General features: G+C 50.9%; 1 protein-coding gene across 1 annotated transcript in view; it reads left to right on the top strand.

Annotated features, from left to right (window-relative positions):
- The first annotated feature begins 1,789 nt into the window (after window positions 1–1,789).
- Window positions 1,790–25,275, top strand: part of tsnare1 (T-SNARE Domain Containing 1) — a 57,949-nt gene continuing 34,463 nt past the window's right edge. The window contains exons 1-6 of the mRNA XM_047016314.1: window positions 1,790–1,925; window positions 2,054–2,123; window positions 10,271–10,361; window positions 10,701–10,775; window positions 11,032–11,088; window positions 17,244–17,414. Of these exons, the coding sequence (XP_046872270.1) occupies window positions 1,790–1,925; window positions 2,054–2,123; window positions 10,271–10,361; window positions 10,701–10,775; window positions 11,032–11,088; window positions 17,244–17,414 (600 nt within the window). The remainder of the gene's footprint in view (window positions 1,926–2,053; window positions 2,124–10,270; window positions 10,362–10,700; window positions 10,776–11,031; window positions 11,089–17,243; window positions 17,415–25,275) is intronic.

Here is a 25,275-nt window from a genome sequence, read left to right as displayed (position 1 = left end):
ACAAAACACACGGTACATATATACACACCCATATATATACCGTATTTCTTTGTTTAAACGCCGCACCCAAAAAATCAGAAAATGGTTATTTAATTGGTTAAATTAAAACACAGTATTTATTACACAAGTTAATCACAAATGTACAATATAAAATGTAATTCGCCACTCGGAAAGTCGCCTTTAATCAACCCCAAGTTGGCATGCTTCAGATCTGTTGCTGCGGGTGAGTGCTTTCTGCACCGCTTTCTGTTTGAAAGCTAAAGTGTAAGAACGTTTCAGCATGCTGCTTTAGATTTCGACACGATGTAGAACACTTGTATTTGAGACAGTTAAAGTAGGCTACTACCCTACCCACGCACACCTAATTGATAGCCAATGAGAAAGGGAGTTGCTGCACTCATGCTGCACTTGTGGCCTACCCCCGACGAAACGCGCAACCTCAATTTTACTCTAGGCTTTGTGTTTGACCTCCTTGTCTATTGTTTGTTTGTCTATGGCCACACTACAGCTACAATTCACTAAATCTCTCTGACTAATTAAACGCCGGCCTCGAATAATCGCCGCACCAAAAATGAACATTGCGTAATAAACGCTGCAGAGTTGAATCGATGAAATACGGTCCGGTACTTAAACACGCACACGATTCAAAAGCATGCACGCACACACATCGGGGATATCCACACACAAACATGATCAGAAAGGTCCTCACAAACATTCAAAGGCACACTTATACACACAGAGATCTATGAACCCGCTCAAACACACACACACACACACACACACACAGAAATAGGCTCACACACACGGACAAAAGCACACACAGATAGATCAATGCACACACCCACAGACAAACACACACACACACACGGTTGTTCTTTGTTATAATGGGTTCCTCTCTGATGTAGCATGAATATTGAGCATCCATCAGTCTCCAAGGCATGCATGGAGAAGTGGTGAGCGTGTGTTTCAGACGCGGCCGGAGCAGGCCTGCCCGGATGAGGAACGACCACTCAGAGAGCTGCCTCCGCATGAGGCGGCATGTTTGACTGAACGCCGTCATGTTACAGTCGTGATAGTTTGTCATTTTCCCTGACTGGATCGAGTTAATGGCTTTGATTGTGAAGCGAGGGTGTGTCTGCATGTAGATCAGGCTTGATGGTGGGGGGTAGGATTTCTGCTCCCACAATGTGATGATGATCCATGTGTGGATGAAGGACTCCATGCCAGAACTCACTGGAGAAGCCTGCTCTCCCTCCATCTGACTTGCTCTCTCTCCCTCTCTCTCCCTCCCTCCCTGTCTCGCTCTCTGTCTCTCCCTTTATCTCTTTCCATCTCTTCTCTTTCTCCTTCTCTCTCAGTCTCTCTCTGTCTCTCTCCTTCTCTGCCTCTTTCTCTCTATTTTCTCTCTCTGTCTCTCTCTGTCTCTCTCCCCTCTCTCTCTCGCCAACACCACCCCATCTTGGTTGAAGACGACATGCTGGCTCCACACCTGTTTACACAGGAGATCTGCAGCCAAGTTTGTGCAGAGACCGTGGTGAAAAGGATCCCAGCGAGGGCTGGCATAGGAGGGGGGGAAGAGAGGAGGAGGAGTGGTGGAGAGGAGAGGAGGAGGGGAGAGAGAGGACGGCAGCAGGGGGGAGAGAAAAAGAGGAAGGGAGAGAGGAGGAGAGGAGATGATGAGATGAGAGGAAACGAAAGGAGGATAGGTTTTGAGGTCTTGTGTGGTACCTTTTAATCTCCATGTCTAGCTTTATCAGAGTTGTCATTCCTATTAGTCAGTAGTGGCACCATGGTTATCTCCAGTAGCCAATGGAGTGAGTCGACCCCTGACCCTCTGCTCTTCCCAGCCACTCAGGTCAGCCCCTCGGAGCTACAAGATGTCTTCCAGGAAACCTCCTCCAACATTTTCCAGATCAACGGCAATGGTGAGTAGCGTGAGTGAGTGTAATGGAAATGTGTGTTTTAGTGTGTCAGTGAGTGAGTGAGTGAGTGTGTGAGTGTAAGAGAGAGTAAGTTAGTCCTCTAACCTGGTTGTTGTGGTTGCTGCTCGTAGTGGTGACGCTGGAGAGGAGTCTTCCTGCTCTGGGAACCTCCAAAGACAACGCTGAGCTGAGGCAGAGTCTGTGAGTTACACACTCACACACACACTAACCCACGCACCCACACACACTCACTCACTCACACAGTCACACACTCACTCACACATTGACCCACACACAGTCACACTGACCCACACACACACAAACACACACAAACACACACATACACACACACAGTGTGTAAAACATCAATCTCCAACATGTTATGTATCATGGGAACATTTGCATTCCCATTCCAATTTTTGGAACATCAATATTGATGGTGGGTGTGAACTTGGTTTGGACAACACTACAGGCTGCCTGTCTGGGACTGAGAATCATGGCTACTCCACAGCTCCTTCCTCAAGTCCTACCACATCGATGCTACAATATTCAGTACAGTGTGCGTGTGTGTGTGTGTTCTGACGTCCTACACACTTTCTTTAACCTAAGATTGATCTCCTTTCTCTCGTTGTATCTACCTCTCTCTCTTTTTCTCTCTCGCTCGCTCTCCCTCTTTCTCCTTCCCTCTCTCTCTCCCTCTCTCTCTCTCTCTCTCTCTCTCTCTCTCTCTCTATATATATATATATATATATATCTGCCCCCTGCTGGGCCTGCTGTGATTCTATTATCCCTGTGTTTCCCTGGAAACCTCTCAAGTCCAGAGTCAACCTACCACAAAGGACACGGTTTTAAGTAAAGACCCCCATCCTATACAAATGCTCTCTCACACACACACACACACACACACTCACACATTCTCTTACACACAGAGACACATACAGAGACACACACTCACATACACATACAGACGCACACATACATACACAAACACACACAAACACACACACAATTTTTTTTCACAAATATATACACTAGTTATCTCACAGACAGGCCCTAGTTATCTCACAGACATGCCCTAGTTATCTCACAGACAGGCTTTAATTATCTCACAGACAGGCCCTAGTTATCTCACAGACAGGCCCTAGTCATCTGACAGACAGGCCCTAGTTATCTAGTTATCTCACACACAGACCCTAGTTATCTAGTTATCTCACACACAGGCCCTGGTTATTTAGTTATCTAGTTATCTCACACACAGGCTCTAGTTATCCTACACACAGGCCCTAGTTATTTCACACACAGGCTTTAGTTATCTCACACGCAGGCTCTAGTTATCTCACACACAGGCTCTAGTTATCTCACACACAGGCCCTAGTTATCTCACACACAGGCTTTAGTTATCTCACACACAGGCTCTAGTTATCTCACACACAGGCTCTAGTTATCTCACACACAGGCTCTAGTTATCTCACACACCAGATTTCTAGCCAATGACATGTTCTGACTTTGACTAGGATTCTAGGAAAACACTGTAAAACTGAGAGGAAGCCAAAAATAACAACCAAATCGTGTTTGTGTGAGCCTTTCAAAACCTATTGCAATGCTCCTCTCTCCCCTCACCAAAATCTCACGGTTACTGTAATAGAATTTGACCCATTCCCTGTAATCGTGGAAATGCACATGGCAAAAGCCTAAGTGGATTAATCGCTTGCACCCTTGACTGTCATTGTCTCTGTTAGCGTGTTAGCCCACACCCTTGACTGTCATTGTGTTTGTTAGCGTGTTAGCTCACAACTTAATTGTCATTATCTCTGTTATCGTGCTAGCTCCCAACCTTGACTGTCATTGTGTTTGTTTGCGTGTTAGCTTGCAACCTTGACTGTCATTGGCTGTGTCTATGACCGAATACTTTACGAAGTACACTGCAACACAGTGCACTGCAAAACAGTGCACTTACATATGTAGTGCACTCCGTCACTGACAAGTGCTGTCTGAAATAGAACACGTACGTTAACCACTGGGCGGAAGTGACGGACGCAAATCTGCTCGCGAAACCTGCCAAAATGAACGCGCTTCTCCACTCAAGTGGAAAAAGCTGCCAAAAGGACTCCTCCTCTTCTGCTACGTAGCCAAGATGGCGTCCGTTTAGGGCGAGTAGTGTCCATCGTTGTACACTGTTTTTTTGGGACCGTTTGCAGTGTGCCATCCGGGTACTTTCAGTGCACTGAATTCTGCTGGTTTTGTAAGTGTAAAAGCACTGAAAGTCAGTGCGTGAAGTGCACAAGTGCGCGGTAGTCAGGGTGACCAGATTTGAGTTTGTGAAAAAGGGGACACTTCATTACGGGGGGGGGGGGGGGGGGGGGTAAATGTGTCTTGTCCATATATTAAAGCAATAAATGTAAAAGCAATAAATGTAACATATTTTTGGCGACATTATAAAAATAAGAAAATCAAGACACATTTATGTTTTGGCATGGCTGCAGATGTCATGTGCTGTTGTAAATAATGCAACTGGAGGCGCAAGGTGCTCAGTGTTGCCAGATTGGAAATGGCTGAGTATCGTACCAAAGGCTCAAAATGATCGTATTTGGAGGATACTTATTGTGCATCAGGCAACACTGAGAAGGCGGTCGACCAATGACAATTTTCTCTACAGTCAGAGCTCACGCAAGAAGGTGGAACGTAAGAGAGATACACTTTCCAAAACTTGTAAGGGCCTAATGATAGTTTGTGAAAGACCCAGAGAAACACAAATATCCGACTAAACAAAATCCCGGACGTTTTTGGAATCCCTGCCGGACGCATTTTTTAGGTCTCGAAAAGAGGACATGTCTGGGTAAAAGAGGACGTCTGGTCACCCTACGGTAGTAGACACAGCTAACGTCTCTGTTAGCTAGTTAGCCCCTCTGCTGCATCCCTCCTCTCGGGGTGGTGGAGGATTTGGGTGGAGACTGGGAGAGTGGGGTAAACTGGGGGAGGGGGGGAGAAGGAGGGTGGAGACTGGGAGCAGGTTAGGGGAGATTGGGTGAGACAAGGGAGGGTGGTGCAGGTTAGGGGAAAATGAAGGACAATGGGGGAAGTTGGGGGCTGGACACTATTCAAAAAGCTCAGAGTTTCAGATGTCCTGATGTTCATAGTCTTAGTTTTTTTGCCATCTTAGATAATTACATTTTCTTTACAGCAACATTTCAGTCAGTCAGCCTGTGGGTTTTTTCTTGTTGGTTTTCAATTATTATTATTATTATTATTTTCATCATGATTAGTCGGTGCCTGTATTGAACAGGATATCAAATTGAGTTTCATTAGTCAGTATCATGTTTTCATAAACAAACCCGGCACATGCTAAACATGATTCAACACAGACCTGTTACATCAGTCAGTCAACACGGCTAATTTCACATCAATGAAAAAAAAGAAAATCCACAAAGCTGATGAGCTGTGAAAATGTATTATTCATTTAACCAGCACATAAAATATGTTAACATTTGTCTCTGAAAGATTTAGCATGAAGGCTATTAGCTAAATTACTGTAAGTCAGTTTTAATAAAGTAAACGTCTGTTTTGAACCCCCCCCCCCCCCCCCCTCCCCCGCACCTCTAATCTATGTAGACTTGAATATTGCTCTTTAACACAACATTCTTATTACAGCGTATTTCTGATTGCCTGGGCTGTGTATTAATGCTACCCTTACATACAAGCTCATCTGACCCTGTTTCATTTGAACATTTTAAGAAAGACCACGGGCCCAAACATTTTGGCTGTTAAACGGCTCAAAAACCTTTCTCTACCTCTATCTGTGTGTTTCTCTCTCTCGCTCTACCTCTCTACCTCTCTCTCCCTCTCCCTGCTTCCCTTCCTCCCTTCTATCTACCTCTCTCTCCCTCTCCTTGCTTCCCTTCCTCCCTTCTCTCTACCTCTCTCCATCTCTCTTCCCTTCTCTCTTCCCTTCTCTCTATCTCTATCTCTCCTACCCTTCTCTCTACCTCTCTCTACCTCTCTCCATCTCTCTTTCCTTCTCTCTACCTCTCTCTATCTCTCTTTCCTTCTCTCTACCTCTCTCTACCTCTCTCCATCTCTCTTTCCTTCTCTCTACCTCTCTCCTACCCTTCTCTCTATCTCTCTCCATCTCTCTTCCCTTCTCTCTATCTCTCTCCATCTCTCTTTCCTTCTCTCTACCTCTCTCTCTCTCTCTACATCTCTCTTTCCTTCTCTCTATCTCTCTTACCCTTCTCTCTACCTCTCTCCACCTTAACTCCCCCTTCACATCTCTCTCTGGAAGCGCACCACGCAGGTGACTGATTAAAATGCGCAGTGTGAGTAACTACTGGCCTATCGCGGGCTGGCTTTCGTCGTCGGGGGCGTCGTCGGGGGCGGGGTGACTAACGAGACTCTGGAGCGTGGCGGCGAGCAGGTCTGCGGGGGGTTGTCTGGGACGGGCCTGGAGCAAGAGAGGCGCTGGATCAGAGGAGGAAGGTGACTCACAGAGGATCCCAGGCAGCAGGGGCAGCAGGGGCAGCAGGGCAGCAGGGGCAGCGGGGGCAGCAGGGCAGCGGGGGGGCAGCAGGGGCAGCAGGGGCAGCGGGGGCAGCAGGGCAGCAGGGGCAGCAGGGGCAGCGGGGGCAGCAGGGCAGCAGGGGCAGCGGGGGCAGCAGGGCAGCGGGGGCAGCGGGGGCAGCGGGGGCAGCAGGGGCAGCAGGGGCAGCGGGATGCTGGTTCCATGTCCTCGGTGAGGAGGGGAGAACCGCTGTTTGCTGACGGATCTGATTGGTCTGTGGGCTCGGGGTCTGGGCTGGGGGCGGAGGCAGTCGGCGAGTAGACGTTGGATTTGAGTCATGCAAGAGTCAACATCTTAACATTTTCATGGCTAATGGGAAGTTTTGAAGTGAAGTGTGACAGGAAAGGTAGGGGGCGAGAGAGAGAGAGAGAGAGAGAGAGAGAGAGAGAGAGAGAGAGAGAGAGAGAGACATGCAGCAAAGGGCCCATGCTGCATTCGAACCCTGTTGTGAAATGGTTTGTTGACGTCGCTGTGCAGGACGGAGGGCTCACTGACCAGGGGGGTGTTCCATCAAAGTAAATTAAGGAAAAGCCAGACTTATTTTGCCAAGCTTTGCTTACTTCAGCGAGAGTTCCATTTCATTAAGGTGGTTTATTCTAGTTCTAGCTACGTAACCAAAGTAACTTGTACTTCGGAACTAGCCTGCCCGGTGCTAGGCTAAAAGTCGAGCTCAACTAAGATGTGTTGCAAATAATCTCAACTAGGCAGAACCAGAAATTCAAAAGACAGTTCTGTCGAGTACATTTCTGCGCGCAAAGCACTTTGTTCGGAAACATAAGTGCAGACTTTTTGAAGCGCAGACATGAATACATTTACGTGTTTACTTCATCTCAAAAGAATATATTAATTTAAATAAACAAGTTAAGAAATAATCGAGCGTCTAGACAAGTTACAATCAATGATGGCGTTCTTTGACAACCCTGTGGATGAAGGTGCTCAGATTATGAAGTGTGTTTATCCCACTGGCCCCAAGGGTCTTCAGAGACAGAAGTAATGCTTCCCTGACCAGTCGAAGAGGCATAGGTTCAGCAGGCCCAGCATAGTTTATCGAGATTTATTGTCATTCTTAAAAAATATGTACATACATAGATACATAAACACTTTAGCAACTCTTAAGGATGGCAATGAACACATAAGAGCAGCCTACCATCCTCCGTAGGACGTAGTAGAAAGGAGAGTAGTAGACTGTAATAGTACAAATGAGGGTAGTCAACTGCAGTCTATGTAGGTAGGCCTAGACTATATAGTCTGCTGGAATCACGCACAAGGAAGCAAACTCACTGTATCCGCGCCTTGACCACTGTTCAGTCTGTCTGCATCTCTGTGTGTCTTTGCATGTGGGACATTCTTGAACAGGGTTGGTGACTTAAAAAGGTTTAGCAAAGGCAACTATGCCAGGAAATATGAAGGGTATACCTTGCTCCAATGCAGTACCTGAATATTATCATCAGTTTTTCAGGTCATCTTGAAACACAAAGAATCAAGGAGACTTTTTATTCAATTGTATAAAGTATTTTCATTGTTTAAAGTAGCCTATATGTTGACAAGCCTCTATATTACTTCATCCTCTCCTTCTGGCTTCCCCAATGTTATAGGCGCAATATACTGTCCCCATGGCTGTATCTAGGCCCACTGGAAGACTCAGAGGGTGACTGCCTGGTGCCCCCAGGGTTGAAAAAGAGGTTTTCTAAAATGCCCTCTAGAGTGGCAATAATGAGACCAAGTGCCCTACTGTCTGCCATTCACATTGGAAAATATGCTTTTGTGCCCAGAGTTTCCCTTAACGCAATAAATGATAGTGTGCCCTCTATATATTTCAAACCATGTCTTAATGAACCCTTCAGAATGTCCCCTGAGCAGCCACTTGTGGGAGGAGCCAGTCTGTCCTCTCCAGAGGCTCCTCCCACAGCCTGCCGTCTGATGATGCTGCCAGGGAAGACAAGAGTTTCTGCAACACAGTCACATGCTGTCAAACAGACACACTCTCTGTCTCACACTCTCTCTCTCTCTCTCTCTCTCTCTCTCTCTCTCTCTCTCTCTCTCACACTCACACCGTGGTGATGTGGTTTCCTAGCAGCGAAGGAGTTTTTATTGTAATATCTGTGATTCAGCCAAATGTGTTTTTCATCTGTCATGCTGCCAGATAAAGAGACAGTTTTAAACAGAAACTAATGCACACACACACACACACACACTTGCCCTGAGATTGTGTTTAGCTGTGTGATGGAGCATGAGCTAGCTGTGATCTCAGTCTTTAATCCCCGAATGTCGGAAAGAAACTTTCAGCACAGCGTGAAGCGATGACACATCAACCAGAGGTTTAGCACTTCATAATCTGTGTGTGTGTGTGTGCGCACGCCTGCAAGCGTGTGTGTATACGTATAAGTTTATGAGTCCATGATTACTGTACATTATGTCCTTCACCCTTACATAAGTCTATTCTCCAGCAAAGTTATTGCAGAAAGCCACACACAAACACACACTCACACTCTCACACACACAGACACACACACGGTCTCCCAGGATAAATGTCAATAAAGAAGTGCTGGCTCGGGTCATTTACTGTAAACTCGGAAACTTTGAGGTGAGATCAGTACCATCCACGGCCCGGTACTCTGCGCCCCGTCTATGATGTGACTGTTGAGAGGGGAAGCAGCCTGTGGCCCTAACCCCTGGACCTGGGCTCTGGAGACCCTGTATGAAAACACAGGAGGAGATGAGGTTGGGAGTGTTTTTCCACTACATCGCTTCACCTCTCCCTCACAGCCGACAGACAATCATTGTGACATGCCTCTCCTCTCCCCTCTCCCTCCCCCCTGGTCCCAACCCTCCCCCCTCCCCCCAACACTACCCACACTGGATCAATATTTGAGCATGTGTCCATGGTGTGTGTGTGTTTTGGAAGGTGTGTGTGTGTCTAGGGAGGTGTGTTTGTAAAGATGTCTGTGTGTGTCCATGGAGGTGTGTGTGTGTCCATGAAAGTGGGTGTGTGTCTATGGAGGTGTGTGTGTGTGGGTGTGTGTGTGTGTGTGTGCTGGTGTTCCAGTGAGCTGGAAGGGCCTGTGGCCAGTACAGACTTCAAGAGGTGGGTGGAGAGGCTGGGTCCAGCCCGCCTGGGCCCGCTATGAGGCCACCACCTCGCCGGGGGGTCTGGGGGGCTGGGGGGGTCTGGGGGGCTTGGGGGGTCTGAGGGGGCTCGGGGGCTGGGGGTCTGAGGGGGCTGGGGGCCGGGGGGGCTGTGGGGCTGGGGGCCTGTGGGGGGCTGTGGGGGCCTGGGGGTTGGGGGCCTGGGGGTGATCTACATTTAGATGGTGTTTACTCTCCTGCAGCCCTTCTCTGACACTTCGTGCTCTCTCTTCTGTCTGTTTCTCTGCTTCTTTCTCTGTTCATCCTGTCTAAACATCTTTCTCTCTTTCTCTCTTTCTCTCTTTCTCTCTTTCTCTCTCTCTCTCTCTCCATTCCCCCTGTTTATCCAGTATCTCTCTCTCTCTCCATTCCCCCTGTTTATCCAGTATCTCTCTCTCTTTATCCATCCTGTCAATACTGCATCGCTCGCTCTCCATCCTGCACTGCTCCCCTCTCCAGAGATGAAGAGGGCCTTACCTTGGTTTCAGTTTTATCAGCCAGTTGTTCATATTGATCCTCTTAATTGGTTCAAGTTAATCCTTACGCACCTTTCTCTCCCCCTCTCCCCCCTTCTCTACCTCAACCTCATTTCCTCATCTCTCTCTCTCTCTCTCCCCTTTCTCTTCCACTCTCCCCCTGCCCCCTCTCCCTCCCTCCCTCCCTCCAGACACTCCACACAGCAGCTGACTAACAAAGTGATCACCAGCACCAGCCAGCTCATCAAACAGCTCTCTGACATCATCAGCTCTTCTTCACGGGTATGCACTTCCTCATCCTCCTCTTCTTCTTCACTTTTATTATCTTTACGACACAATAATGCAGCGACACTTGCAGCGAAAGGAGGGCTGCTGCTTTTCCGAAAATGGTGTGTGTGTGTGTGTGTGTGTGAGAGAGAGTACATACACAAAGTGAGACACAACAAAGTCTATATGTAATTATCTTAAAGAAAATAAATAGTAAAAACACAGTAAGTAAACGATGAACGTATGTAGAAACATTGATCGTGTGAGAGGTAGTCTATTCCTCTGGTGAAGAGACCAAGGCAGGAAGATAAACGGAGGTGATTGCATCTAATCCCACTGTCTCTCTCCTCACAGCAAGACCGTCTGCGCTTAACCAGACTGAAGACGGAACTCTCCGAGGCAGTTCAGCGCTACGGCGACCTGCAGAAGGTGACCCACAAACCTCGGGGAGGAAAGAAAACTCGAGTTTTGTCTCTTCCCCTTGATGTTGTGCTTTTTCTGCTCCTTGAATGAACAATCCTGAATCTGAAACGCCTCTTAGCTTTGTTGGATGCAACCCTTTAACGACAAACAACATGGACAATCCACATGGCATATAAAGAAATACATAAATACATAAAGTAAAGTAAGTACGCACGTAAAGATTCAGTTAGGTCATTGTTTGGTTGTTGTTTTTTTTCGGCAGAAAATTGCTGAGCGTTCGAGGGCCCTGCTTCCCCCGGCGCAGAGAGTGAAGAAGCAGGTAAGCGGACAGCTGCCTTTGTTCCATTGTGAAGGTGACAGCACTCGTACCCCGGGGGAGCGGTGGCGGATAATAAGATGTTCTCGCCCGGCGTGATTGAGTTCTCCTCGGCGGCTCTTTGAAGCCCAGAGCCTCCGTTTGGTTTCCGTCTGACTGTCGAGCGCGTGACACCAAGGCAACCCGCTGCTCCACAAACACCTTCATCCAGGTTTTATTTATTTGTATTTATTTATTTTCCCCTACTTGTGTGCTGCTGTACGCTCACAGTACAACCGGACCATACGTTGTTATGGCAACGTCCGAGACCTCACAGTCGTTTGGAGAAAATGACGGAGAGAGACAGAAACTGTGTGTGTATGTGTGTGAGAGCGAGAGAGAGAGAGAGAGAGAGAGAGAGAGAGAGAGAGAGAGGGGGAGAGGGAGAGAGAGGGAGAGGGAGAGGGAGAGGGAGAGGGAGAGGGAGAGGGAGAGGGAGAGGGAGAGGGAGAGGGAGAGGGAGAGGGAGAGGGAGCAGGCAGACCTTGCTGCCCAGGATGTATCAATATGCCCTAACTTGAGAGACACAATGCACACACACACAAAGCACACACACAACATATACTGTGTGTGTGACTGAAATGTGTATGTGTGAATATATGTATATATATTGATCAATCTTAAGGTTATGTTAAAGTTTTCCTTCTTTCAACTGAATGTGCCATATTTAATTGACATCAGATTATTTGGTAACATTAATAATATACCAAGATAATATGATAATATTATGATATAATAATGATAATAATAATGATATAAATACAATTTATTTAATTCCATGGCTGCTTTGGCAATATGAACATTTGTTTCTTAATGCTAATAAAGTCCATTGAATTAAATTGAGCAGGAGATTATATTCAATGTGTTGAATCAAGCTTCAGTCAGGGTAACTTCCGTCCAAAACTCGTAGAGATGGACTGGAGAGATCACCTGACTCTGACATCACTGTCAGTCATAACTATCTTGATGTCTTTTGATATATTTTACTTAACACACTAATAACTAAGTGACTGTTATTTAACACAGTCGGCCTTTTAGTTCCTCGTTGTGACCCGTAGACAACTGCTGTCAATTTTTTTTGTTTTCTTAGTCCGAAACTGGTCTTTTTCTGGTCAAATTGATCTTAAGGGATCCACACCGGAACAACTGCACTCTGCTTGAGGTTGTTTGTCCCGTGGCTGAGAAAGAGCTTGATCTAAATCAGATCTGTTTGAAGCTCAGCAGCTCCTGCTTCTATTGTTGTATGAACACCCTCATATTTCTATGGCTTCAAAAGGATATTGTGTGAGTGGGGGGTGGTGAAGGTGCGTCTTCACATTCCCACAGAAGAGATGTCATTATTCCATGCATGTATGCAGTACAGCACCTCTCTTAGACCAAAACAACCCAGACAAGCTCTACAGGCTGTGGTCAGAGACGAGACATGAAGAGACGAGCTGATCCTTGAGAAGGAATTTCCGGGTTGGGTGATGTCCTACCAGGAAGCATTTTGAAGCTTGACCCTGGCTGGCTGGACCCTGGCTGGCTGGCTGGACTCTGGCTGGCTGGCTGGACCCTGGCTGGCTGGACCCTGGCTGGCTGGACTCTGGCTGGCTGGCTGGACTCTGGCTGGCTGGACTCTGGCTGGCTGGACCATGGCTGGCTGGCTAGCTGGCTGGACTCTGGCTGGCTGGACTCTGGCTGGCTGGACCCTGGCTGGCTAGCTGGACCCTGGCTGGCTGGATTCTGGCTGGCTGGACTCTGGCTGGCTGGCTGGACTCTGGCTGGCTGGACTCTGGCTGGCTGGACTCTAGCTGGCTGGCTGGACTCTGGCTGGCTGGCAGGACTCTGGCTGGACTCTGGCTGGCTGGCTGGACCCTGGCTGGCTGGCTGGACTCTGGCTGGCTGGACTCTAGCTGGCTGGCTGGACCCTGGCTGGCTGGACCCTGGCTGGGTGGATTCTGGCTGGCTGGACTCTGGCTGGCTGGCTGGACCCTGGCTGGCTGGCTGGACTCTGGCTGGCTGGACTCTGGCTGGCTGGACTCTAGCTGGCTGGCTGGACCCTGGCTGGCTGGACCCTGGCTGGGTGGATTCTGGCTGGCTGGACCCTGGCTGGCTGGACTCTGGCTGGCTGGCTGGACCCTGGCTGGCTGGCTGGACTCTGGCTGGCTGGACTCTGGCTGGCTGGACTCTAGCTGGCTGGCTGGACCCTGGCTGGCTGGACCCTGGCTGGGTGGATTCTGGCTGGCTGGACTCTGGCTGGCTGGCTGGACCCTGGCTGGCTGGCTGGACTCTGGCTGGCTGGACTCTGGCTGGCTGGACTCTAGCTGGCTGGCTGGACCCTGGCTGGCTGGACCCTGGCTGGGTGGATTCTGGCTGGCTGGACCCTGGCTGGCTGGACTCTGGCTGGCTGGCTGGACCCTGGCTGGCTGGCTGGACTCTGGCTGGCTGGACTCTGGCTGGCTGGACTCTAGCTGGCTGGCTGGACCCTGGCTGGCTGGACCCTGGCTGGGTGGATTCTGGCTGGCTGGACCCTGGCTGGCTGGACCCTGGCTGGCTGGACCCTGGCTGGCTGGCTGGACCCTGGCTGGCTGGACCCTGGCTGGGTGGATTCTGGCTGGCTGGACCCTGGCTGGCTGGCTGGACCCTGGCTGGCTGGACCCTGGCTGGGTGGATTCTGGCTGGCTGGACCCTGGCTGGCTGGACTCTGGCTGGCTGGCTGGACCCTGGCTGGCTGGACCCTGGCTGGCTGGCTGGACCCTGGCTGGCTGGAATCTAGCTGGCTGGACTCTGGCTGGCTGGACCCTGGCTGGCTGGACCCTGGCTGGCTGGACCCTGGCTGGCTGGCTGGACCCTGGCTGGCTGGACTTATGCGGCACCTTTTTCACACCCAATGGTGCTTTAAAAGGCATAATAAAACTAAAGAATGAAATGTTACTGTAAAATACAAGGTTTTCACCCAGCCCAGGGTGGCCTTTAGCTCCTCTCTCTCCCTGAGAGGCGCTAGGCGCGGGGGAGAGGACAGGAACTGCACCGTGTTGATTCTGAGACGTGGCTGACGTCTAATTCTGCGTCTTGTTGCCGATCGTCTCGCTGATATTCACCTCCACCTTTGGTCCACGCTTCCTCACCAGGTTGCTTGGCTCCACATGCTGCTTTGTCAATTTGTAAAACGGGCAAACCGTTTTTTCACCTTAGCAAGACTGTTTGGTCCACTTAAACGGTTCTCTGTCTGAGATGGGTTCCTTAATGAAACACAGCACATTTAAAAGTGTTAATTTAACTCCAGGAGTATTTATATAGGTCTATCTCATGAGATTGGATTTGTACACACTCAACATGTAAAATATACACTCCTGCAATTAGTAACACTTTGGAAAAACTTGACATGAAATGTTTTATTATTACTACCAATGTTCTTGTCGTTAAGGAAATTAGACCCAAGACCCATTAGACATGCAATTGAATGGTCCTCCTTCTCTCTCTATCATGGATCAGCCACCAAAGTCAAAACAGCGATGACTGTTTTAAATGATCCTGATGCCAATATTTGTAATGGAGCGAGGAGTTTAACAACTGCTGGAATGGAATGTGAACGCTCAGTCGGAGATTCGATGTAATCTTTGATTTCCAGTAACATGGATGCTTAATCTGTAACACGTAATGATTTTGTGTTCACTCAACTCAAAAAGTGTGATCCTTGTGGCAAAACTTCTTTGGCCTATGTCTTCGTCTTGCTCAGGTTACTGCTGCCATTTCACCAGGAGGCATATACACATCTAGCCTGGCTCTGCCCTCTTACGTACTTCCGCTCAATTTTGATTTAGCTTCTGTACTGCGTCTGGGCTTTGGGTATATTGGTCAGATGTCTCCGGTTAACTTTCTACCTGTCCAATCAGTAAACAGAGGGAGTGGCTGAGAACGATGACGTTGATGTCGTACGCTAGTTTGTGTTGTAGTTCCATAATGGTGGCGGAGAAAGATGCGAGCGAAGCCATTCGGTCCATTGTGGCAACGCTGCCGAATATCCAGACGTTAAAGCGGGAGCAAGAACAATCTTTGATCCCCACGGGGTTTGTTTGATTGTCCAGCCAGCTCCGTTAGTCTTGAAGGAGTTGGCTAAGGCGAACGCTAGCGATTGGTTATGCCAGAACCAGAGTGGCTCTGGGTAGATCCAATAGTTTTAAACTTCAACAGAGTACCCACCTTCAAGGAAGTTAACGCTTGTCAATGGAGCGAGACCTCTGTGCAAATGAAATGTACGAGAGTCTGGTTAGGACCAGGCTATTGCACATCCTGGTTTACACCTGCTTTTAACAGGCGGAGAATGTTCACCGCAAAATAGAGGTGCGCTTTCACAGGTGGTTTCTGTACATACCACAGAATACAAACTAAGGCGCACTTTACGCATCCCCTCCCATCTCTTTATGGGAAACTCCCACTTTCCCCTTGACCCTCCCATAAATGCATATGCATGACATGGAAAAGTGCAGTTTGCCATTTTCATTTCCCGCGACAGGCAGTCTGCTCTTTTACCTCAGTGCGGCATGTTGGTACATACCTCACCATGCTTTTGCGCGCACGTTGCGAAACAAATACGCCTGAAGTGGTCGCAAAAGCATTAGGACATTAGGCCTTCAGTCTGGCTGTTGGAGTCTGACAGTGGATGGCTTTTATTCCAACGACAATGAATGTTGTACTGGTCTAATGAGTAAGTTATTTTCAGAGGAGACGGGGAGATGAGACAATGTAGGACAGACGTTACCTTTCCTGACACCGGGGAGAAACGTCCTCTCCAAGAAGCGGAGAGAATTTATTCTGAAGACCGACCTTCATTGTGTAAAGCGAAGACATTTCTTAACGTTTAAATGCAGATTGATGGCAAGAAATATACGTTTTCTGTGGCGTTTTTGATGAAAAGCCTCAAGAAAAAGGAAATTCAAACAACTGCCACGACCCTCTTGGATGACTCTACCAAAACACAAATGAGCTGTTTTGTGTTTTGTGATGTTTGTTGTTTGCAGTACAGTAAACTAAGACAGCTACAGTTCTGGAACAGCTGTAGTAGCAGTCGACTGGAATAAACCAACTTCAACGGCCATCATTTAGAGACTACATAGCATTTAAACGTATATTTAGAGATGAACTAACTGAACAAATCCGACTCAGTTCTGTATCCCCTCATGATCAAATCGATCATTTGTACAGTATTTGTACAGCCCTTTTTGCAAGTAATGTCCCACAGGGCCTCACATAGAACTGCACCTAAACCAACCTAAACCCTTATGATCTGAGGAGGGGACTGGACCAGAGACAGCAGGGACAACACCTAAACCAACCTAAACCCTTATGATCTGAGGAGGGGACTGGACCAGAGACAGCAGGGACAACACCTAAACCAACCTAAACCCTTATGATCTGAGGAGGGGACTGGACCAGAGACAGCAGGGACAACAGGAAGCTGTTGTTGGTTGCTTCCTGTCGGGGTGGTCGAGGTCTGGATGAGGTGAATCACTCCTCTGGGTCTTCGATAATAACACAGTTTTCATGCGCCTCCCTCGCTGTCATACATATGCAAGGGGGTGGGGGGGCGGAGGACCGATCAATGGTCCACTCCCCCTCTCCTCCCGTCTCTCCCATCGAGTGGGCTGAAAGGAACGATCCACTTGATGAGGCGTGGGGGGGGGACGTGTTTTCGCCCCTGGAGATGAACACTCAGAGCTTTGGGGCATGGAGAGCACATCTGAGGCCTGGATTGTCTGGGTTACACATTCATGTATTCCGCTGAGTGGTGGTGGTGCAGGGAGGGGGGGGGTTGTGGTGGGTGTTGACTCGGAGGTGCTGTGACTCAGAGCGTGCTGCTGTGACTCCCACACGTCTGGACCTCTGCTGTGACCCACAGTGGGGCTGTCTGAACCTGGAGAGCAGAAACAAGTGTGACATGGACAAGTTGAAGTCCACCCCAGCTCACTGATATGTGTCTTTGTGTGTTCTTGTTTCTCCTGTGTGTGTGCGTGTGTTTGTGTGTGTGTTTATGTGTGTGTGTGGGTGCATCTCCATGGTCGGTGTGTGTGTGTCTATGGTGTGTTCGTGTGTGTGTGTGTGTGTGTGTGTCCAATGTGGTGTGTGTGTGACCACAGAGTCCCCAGACACCGTTTGCTGAGCTGTGCGATGAGGGGCCTCTGTTTGACGGGGGCGAGGAGGTGTCAGGTCCTCCGCTGGAGGACCAGGAACAGCTCTTCCTGTCCGAGATCAGCGAAGAAGACGTGGAGGTCCTCCGACAGAGAGAAGAAGCCCTGCTCCAGATCGAGGTGGGAGAAACACATACACACACACATGCACACACACACACACCTCTACACACACACACCTCTACACACACCTCTACACACACACACCTCTACACACACATACCCCTACACACACACACACCTACACAAACACACCTCTACACACACACTCATGCACACACACACCTCTACACACACCCACCTCTACACACCTCTACACACACACACACGCCCCTACACACACACAACTCTACACACACACACACCTCTACACACATACACACCTCTACACACACACACACGCCCCTACACACACACAACTCTACACACACACACCTCTACACACATACACACACACACCTCTACACACTCATGTACACACACATCTCTACACACACACTTTCTACACCCTCTCACTCTTCCCTGTCCCGTCTCTCTGCACCATATCTCTGAAAGGAATGAATGCAGGAATGCCCCCAAAAGTATCAAAATATGACGAGTCGGGAGGAGAACCAGCTAGACTCGTACATTTCCACGTTCTTCCTTTATTAATGCCATCAAAACATCCCCCTTTCTCTGCTTCACTCTTACAGCTAGTTATTGAGAGTAACATTCGTATTTAGCCATTACGTTGATTTGTTTATGGATGTCGGCTAACACTGCCGGCCGCAGTCAGAGGGCAGATGATTGGGATGAAGATGCAGGTTCTGTGGAGTCCGGACAGGGTACTGAACAACACACGATGACTTCAGCTCTTTTACAGCTGTGCTTGTTTCCTGTCCAGGGTTTATGTTCTGAATCCTGATGTTTCCTTAAAAGCAGGGGAGAGGAGGAGTCTGTTTACTGCTCTCTGCTTGAACATCTGGAGACCTCCCCTCCCTCCCACCCCCCTCCCTCTGTCGCTCGCTGTGCCAGATGCGCTCTGATTGGTCGAGGCGCGACCTGAGTGGCGACAGGGCCGGTCTGTCGCGTCAACAAAACCCCCCCCAAAAAATGTGTGGAAGTTCCGGAACGTTGAGGAGTTGTTTGCGTCGTCACGGACGACGTGTCCCGATGTCGGGTTCACATCGCCGGGAAGCTCTCCGTCTGTCCGCTGAAAGTTTGCGAGACACGCCCCGATAAACTTCCCCTCGCAGCATCTGTGATCGCCCCGGACACCGTGAGAGACGGAGCGTGCGGCAGCAGGAGAGAGGAGCAGAGCCTCCCCCAGACGCCCCGGCTTCCAACACTCCTCTCTCCTGCCCACGACTGGGAGAGGGGAGGAGGAGCTGTGGATGTGGGAGGAGGGGGAGGGAGGTGTGGATCCAGGAGGAGCTGTGGATGTGGGAGGAGGGGGAGGGAGGTGTGGATCCAGGAGGAGCTGTGGATGTGGGAGGAGGGGGAGGGAGGTGTGGATCCAGGAGGAGCTGTGGATGTGGGAGGAGGGGGAGGGAGGTGTGGATCCAGGAGGAGCTGTGGATGTGGGAGGAGGGGGAGGGAGGTGTGGATCCAGGAGGAGCTGTGGATGTGGGAGGAGGGGGAGGAAAGTGTGGATCCAGGAGGAGCTGTGGATGTGGGAGGAGGGGGAGGGAGGTGTGGATCCAGGAGGAGCTGTGGATGTGGGAGGAGGGGGAGGGAGGTGTGGATCCAGGAGGAGCTGTGGATGTGGGAGGAGGGGGAGGGAGGTTTGGATCCAGGAGGAGCTGTGGATGTGGGAGGAGGGGGAGGGAGGTGTGGATCCAGGAGGAGCTGTGGATGTGGGAGGAGGGGGAGGGAGGTGTGGATCCAGGAGGAGCTGTGGATGTGGGAGGAGGGGGAGGGAGGTGTGGATCCAGGAGGAGCTGTGGATGTGGGAGGAGGGGGAGGGAGGTGTGGATCCAGGAGGAGCTGTGGATGTGGGAGGAGGGGGAGGGAGGTGTGGATCCAGGAGGAGCTGTGGATGTGGGAGGAGGGGGAGGGAGGTGTGGATCCAGGAGGAGCTGTGGATGTGGGAGGAGGGGGAGGGAGGTGTGGATCCAGGAGGAGCTGTGGATGTGGGAGGAGGGGGAGGGAGGTGTGGATCCAGGAGGAGCTGTGGATGTGGGAGGAGGGGGAGGGAGGTGTGGATCCAGGAGGAGCTGTGGATGTGGGAGGAGGGGGAGGGAGGTGTGGATCCAGGAGGAGCTGTGGATGTGGGAGGAGGGGGAGGGAGGTGTGGATCCAGGAGGAGCTGTGGATGTGGGAGGAGGGGGAGGGAGGTGTGGATCCAGGAGGAGCTGTGGATGTGGGAGGAGGGGGAGGGAGGTGTGGATCCAGGAGGAGCTGTGGATGTGGGAGGAGGGGGAGGGAGGTGTGGATCCAGGAGGAGCTGTGGATGTGGGAGGAGGGGGAGGGAGGTGTGGATCCAGGAGGAGCTGTGGATGTGGGAGGAGGGGGAGGGAGGTGTGGATCCAGGAGGAGCTGTGGATGTGGGAGGAGGGGGAGGGAGGTGTGGATCCAGGAGGAGCTGTGGATGTGGGAGGAGGGGGAGGGAGGTGTGGATCCAGGAGGAGCTGTGGATGTGGGAGGAGGGGGAGGGAGGTGTGGATCCAGGAGGAGCTGTGGATGTGGGAGGAGGGGGAGGGAGGTGTGGATCCAGGAGGAGCTGTGGATGTGGGAGGAGGGGGAGGGAAGTGTGGATCCAGGAGGAGCTGTGGATGTGGGAGGAGGGGGAGGGAGGTGTGGATCCAGGAGGAGCTGTGGATGTGGGAGGAGGGGGAGGGAGGTGTGGATCCAGGAGGAGCTGTGGATGTGGGAGGAGGGGGAGGGAGGTTTGGATCCAGGAGGAGCTGTGGATGTGGGAGGAGGGGGAGGGAGGTGTGGATCCAGGAGGAGCTGTGGATGTGGGAGGAGGGGGAGGGAGGTGTGGATCCAGGAGGAGCTGTGGATGTGGGAGGAGGGGGAGGGAGGTGTGGATCCAGGAGGAGCTGTGGATGTGGGAGGAGGGGGAGGGAGGTGTGGATCCAGGAGGAGCTGTGGATGTGGGAGGAGGGGGAGGGAGGTGTGGATCCAGGAGGAGCTGTGGATGTGGGAGGAGGGGGAGGGAGGTGTGGATCCAGGAGGAGCTGTGGGTGGGTGCGGAGGGTGGGGTGTCCGCCAGTCAGGAGTCCCTCCACTTCCTCAGGGTGTTAATCATCTCCTCGCTCCGCCGGGTGCTGGCGGAGCGACAGGATCGTCAGTGTGGCGGTTATGGAGCGCTGACGGCTCGGTGGGCGCGGCGTGGCGGAGGCGGGCGTGGCAGATGATTGGTGTTCGGACTGGGTGTCCTGTCTGTCTGGGTTTGGGTTGAGACAGCCTCGCATGGAGGACTGTCACAGTCACTCTGCAGGCAGGTGCTGAAGGCTTCGGCCTGGAACCACTCTGTGACTGATAGAATCTGACAAAGGGGCTTTTTCTGTCAGAAACACTCACACACACACACACCTATCCATGGCTCTATTCTGCACCCACTCTCCTCCTAACACACATACACACACCTACTGTATACACACACACACCTACTGTATACACACACACACCGACTGTATACAAACACATACATACACACATCCCTAATGTTTACACACAGATACCTACTTTTGACACATACAGTACACACAAACACACACACCTACTGTAAACACACACACATTAAGCATACATCCATAAACCCACATCCACACACACACTCACAGACAGCCCCCTCACACACAGTTCTCTCTCCAGCTCTCTGTCCATCTGTTCCAGGACCTCAGAGGAAGAATCTGTCATCTCTTCTGAAACTTTGTCTTCCTTAGAGGAAACACCATCACTATCTCTTCTGAAACACTGTCATCCTCAGAGGAAACACTATCACTATCTCTTCTGAAACACTGTCATCCTCAGAGGAAACACCATCACTGTCTCTTCTGAAACACTGTCTTCTTTAGAGGAAACACTATCACTATCTCTTCTGAAACACTGTCATCCTCAGAGGAAACACCATCACTGTCTCTTGTGAAACACTGTCCTCCTCAGAGGAAACATCATGATCTGTTTTGAAACACTGCTGAAACTCTGCGCTGAATGGTTGAACTCCCAATGATTGAGAAGGAGAGAGAAAGAATGAGAGAGGGAGAGAGAGAGACATGGAAAGAGAAGGAGAGAGAGAAAGAGAAGGAGGGAAAAAGAATGAGAGAGAGAGACATGGAAAGAGAAGGAGAGAGAGAAAGAGAAGGAGGGAGAAAGAATGAGAGAGGGAGAAAGAGACATGGAAAGAGAAGGAGAGAGAGAAAGAGAAGGAAGGAGAAAGAATGAGAGAGGGAGAGAGATACATGGAAAGAGAAGGAGAGAGAGAAAGAGAAGGAGGGAGAAAGAATGAGAAAGGGAGAGAGAGAGAAAGAAAAAGAGAATTATGGTGCAAAGCGGACTGTAGTCCTCCTATTCCCTCCCTAGCCTCTGTTCCATAGACATCCCCCCCCTTACACAAAGGACCCAGGCCTCCTCTCTCCTCCTCTCTCCTCCTCTCTCCTCCTCTCCTCCTCTCCTCCTCTCCTCCTCTCCTCCTCTCCTCCTCTCCTCCTCTGCTAAGGTTACCATGTTCCTCTCCTCCTCTCCTCCTCTGCTAAGGTTACCATGTTCCTCTCCTCCTCCTCCTCTGCTAAGGTTACCATGTTCCTCTCCTCCTCCTCCTCCTCTCCTCCTCTGCTAAGGTTACCATGTTCCTCTCCTCCTCCTCCTCTGCTAAGGTTACCATGTTCCTCTCCTCCTCCTCCTCTGCTAATGTTACCATGTTCCTCTCCTCCTCCTCCTCTGCTAATGTTACCATGTTCCTCTCCTCCTCCTCTTCTACTAAGGTTACCATGTTCCTCTCCTCCTCCTCCTCTGCTAAGGTTACCATGTTCCTCTCCTCCTCCTCCTCTGCTAAGGTTACCATGTTCCTCTCCTCCTCCTCCTCTGCTAATGTTACCATGTTCCTCTCCTCCTCCTCCTCTGCTAATGTTACCATGTTCCTCTCCTCCTCCTCTTCTACTAAGGTTACCATGTTCCTCTCCTCCTCCTCCTCTGCTAATGTTACCATGTTCCTCTCCTCCTCCTCTTCTACTAAGGTTACCATGTTCCTCTCCTCCTCCTCCTCTGCTAAGGTTACCATGTTCCTCTCCTCCTCCTCCTCTGCTAAGGTTACCATGTTCCTCTCCTCCTCCTCCTCTGCTAAGGTTACCATGTTCCTCTTCTCCTCCTCCTCTGCTAAGGTTACCATGTTCCTCTCCTCCTCCTCCTCTGCTAAGGTTACCGTGTTCCTCTCCTCCTCCTCCTCTGCTAAGGTTACCATGTTCCTCTCCTCCTCCTCCTCTGCTAAGGTTACCATGTTCCTCTCCTCCTCCTCCTCTGCTAAGGTTACCATGTTCCTCTCCTCCTCCTCCTCTGCTAAGGTTACCGTGTTCCTCTCCTCCTCCTCCACTAATGTTACTGTGCTCCTCTCCTCCCATGCTGGGTGCTGTCAGTAGCAGTTTAGTTCTCCTCTGGACGGAGTAATTACATTCAGTCCTGCTGTCCTTGAGTGTGATGCTACTGTTCTTCATGCAGACACACAGATAGGAGATATGATATTGATACCACGGTCTGGCGTCCACACACACACATCCACACATCGCACCCTCCTCCTTCAACACACACACAAACACAGACCGGCACAATCACACACGCACTTACGCGCACGTCTCCCAATCCACCCCCCCCCCACACACACACACACACACCTCACCCCCCCACACACACAGACACACACACCTCACCTCACCCCCCCCCCCCACACACACACACACACACCTCACCCCCCCACACACACAGACACACACACCAACCCCACCCATCGGCCTGGGCCTCGTTTCATCAGAACGTGAATAAATGTGAAAACAGCTCAGGGCAAAAGGAGAGGACAGCTTTCAAGGGGAATGAGAACGCAACAACCACCTGGCGGTGTGGGAGAGAGGGAGGGGAGGAGAGAGGGAGGGGAGGAGAGAGGGAAGGGAGAGGAGAGAGGGAGGGGAAGGGAGAAGAGAGGGAAGGGAGGGGAGGAGAGAGGGAGGGGAAGAGATGAGGGAGGGGAGGAGAGAGGGAGGGGAGGAGAGAGGGAAGGCAGGAGAGAGGGAGGGCAGGAGAGAGGGAGGGGAGGAGAGAGGGAGGGGAGGAGAGAGGGAGGGCAGGAGAGAGGGAAGGGAGGAGAGAGGGAGGGCAGGAGAGAGGGAAGGGAGGAGAGAGGGGGGAGGAGGAGAGAGGGAGGGGAGCAGGGGGAAAGCGTGCGTGAGCTACCAATGTTGTTGCGGCGCGGCGTACAGTAGGCAGAGCTTACCCTTGACAGGGCCAGGAGGAGGGCGGACAGGATGTTGGCGCTGTCTGACAGGAAGTGAAGGACTCTTGAAAACGGCTGTGTCGTAAACTTCTTGTCCGTCCCCCAAATTGGTTGTTGATTTACTTCCTGTATTGTTCTCTCCGCCATCTGTCAAGGAGAGGTCCCATTGGCTGAGCATGTTCCCATGGCACCCCCATAGGAGTGACCAGGAAAGGCAGTCAACTTATTTATCTTTCCTCATTGAGAAAACATTTCAATATATATAGTATATTCTGCATTTACAGTAATGTATATCAAATCTACATATGTTTTTATAAGAGAAAATGGTGGTCAACATGAATGTTGATGTCAGATGCTATTATAACAGGATCGTTCGTGACAGAACCGCCAACCAGGAAATCTCCACTGGAAGGCCCAGGGGTGTACTCTCTAAGTTGTTATTCTAGATTCATCCTCCTCCCATAACCCCCCCCACCGCACACACACACAAACACACTGTCAGCCTGCTAGCTGCTTCCCTGTACTCTGTGTTTTGGGGTGTCGAGTCCTTGGGCGACGGCAGAGAAGACAACATTTTTGATTTTACATTTTAAACCGTTTATTCAGCAAGGGCAAGTGAGAGGAGTTCCAGGCTGGAGCCTTCTGCAGCCGGCCAGGACGAGTGGCACCCCCCCTCTCACCCCTTTCTCACCAGGAAGCTTGCACGTAAATCAGCTTAGCGGTGTTTCTGCTGCGGCAGTCACTCTGTGTCCTGCTGCTGTAGGCCCTGGGCGGGGGGTGGGGGTGGTGGGGGTGGGGGAGGGGGGGGGAGGGGGATCATATCAGCCGTAAACACATTTAGCGAGAGGAGGGGGAGAGGTAGGGGGAGAGAGAGAGAGAGAGAGGAGAGAGAGAGAGAGAGAGAGAGAGAGGGGGGGGAGAGGTGAAGGGAGGGAGAGAGAGAACACTGTTTGAGGAGCAAAGACCAAGAGATCAAATGGAACCAGGGATGAAAAAAAAAAAAAGAGATGGAAGAGAAAAAAAAATGAAACCGTGTTTTCCCCTCCCCCCTCCCCACACCTGCGGCGCTATTAATCATCACTTCATCATCGATAACGTTTATCTGTGCAGAATCCCATCATCTCCACAGTCATCACCTGTAAGCTCGTTCTAGAGGCGGACTGCACCCCGTCATCAGGATCAACGTCCGTCCCTGCGGAACCTTCCGGGCGCACGCGTGGAGGAGTTCACACCAGGTTCTAGGGTTTGACTGACGTTTCAATCTCCAGTCCTACGGTTCCTCGACGTTTTTGTGAGAGGCGCAAGGGGTTGCTGAATCTCCCCTCCCTCGCCGTCACACTTCCTCTGTGCGCTAATCCCCCGCTCCGCGCTGCTGTTCCGGAATCTTCCCCACTGCGAGCGACAGCTTACGAGCTTCAGCGTCATGACCGCCGAGAGACGCCGCGATCGATCATCCGGCTCGTGCCTCCCTCACGGCAGGAGGAGGAACGCAGGGCGTCGATCACCCAGGAGGCCAACTCCCTCTGGAGGGCTGGGAGGATGAGGGGAGCAGGAGGGGAGCAGGAGTGGAGGAGG

Source organism: Hypomesus transpacificus, unplaced genomic scaffold, assembly GCF_021917145.1.
Source record: "Hypomesus transpacificus isolate Combined female unplaced genomic scaffold, fHypTra1 scaffold_342, whole genome shotgun sequence".
Classification (NCBI taxonomy): domain Eukaryota; kingdom Metazoa; phylum Chordata; class Actinopteri; order Osmeriformes; family Osmeridae; genus Hypomesus; species Hypomesus transpacificus.
Note: the sequence above shows the minus strand (reverse complement) of the source record. Positions and strands in the feature narration are given on the sequence as shown.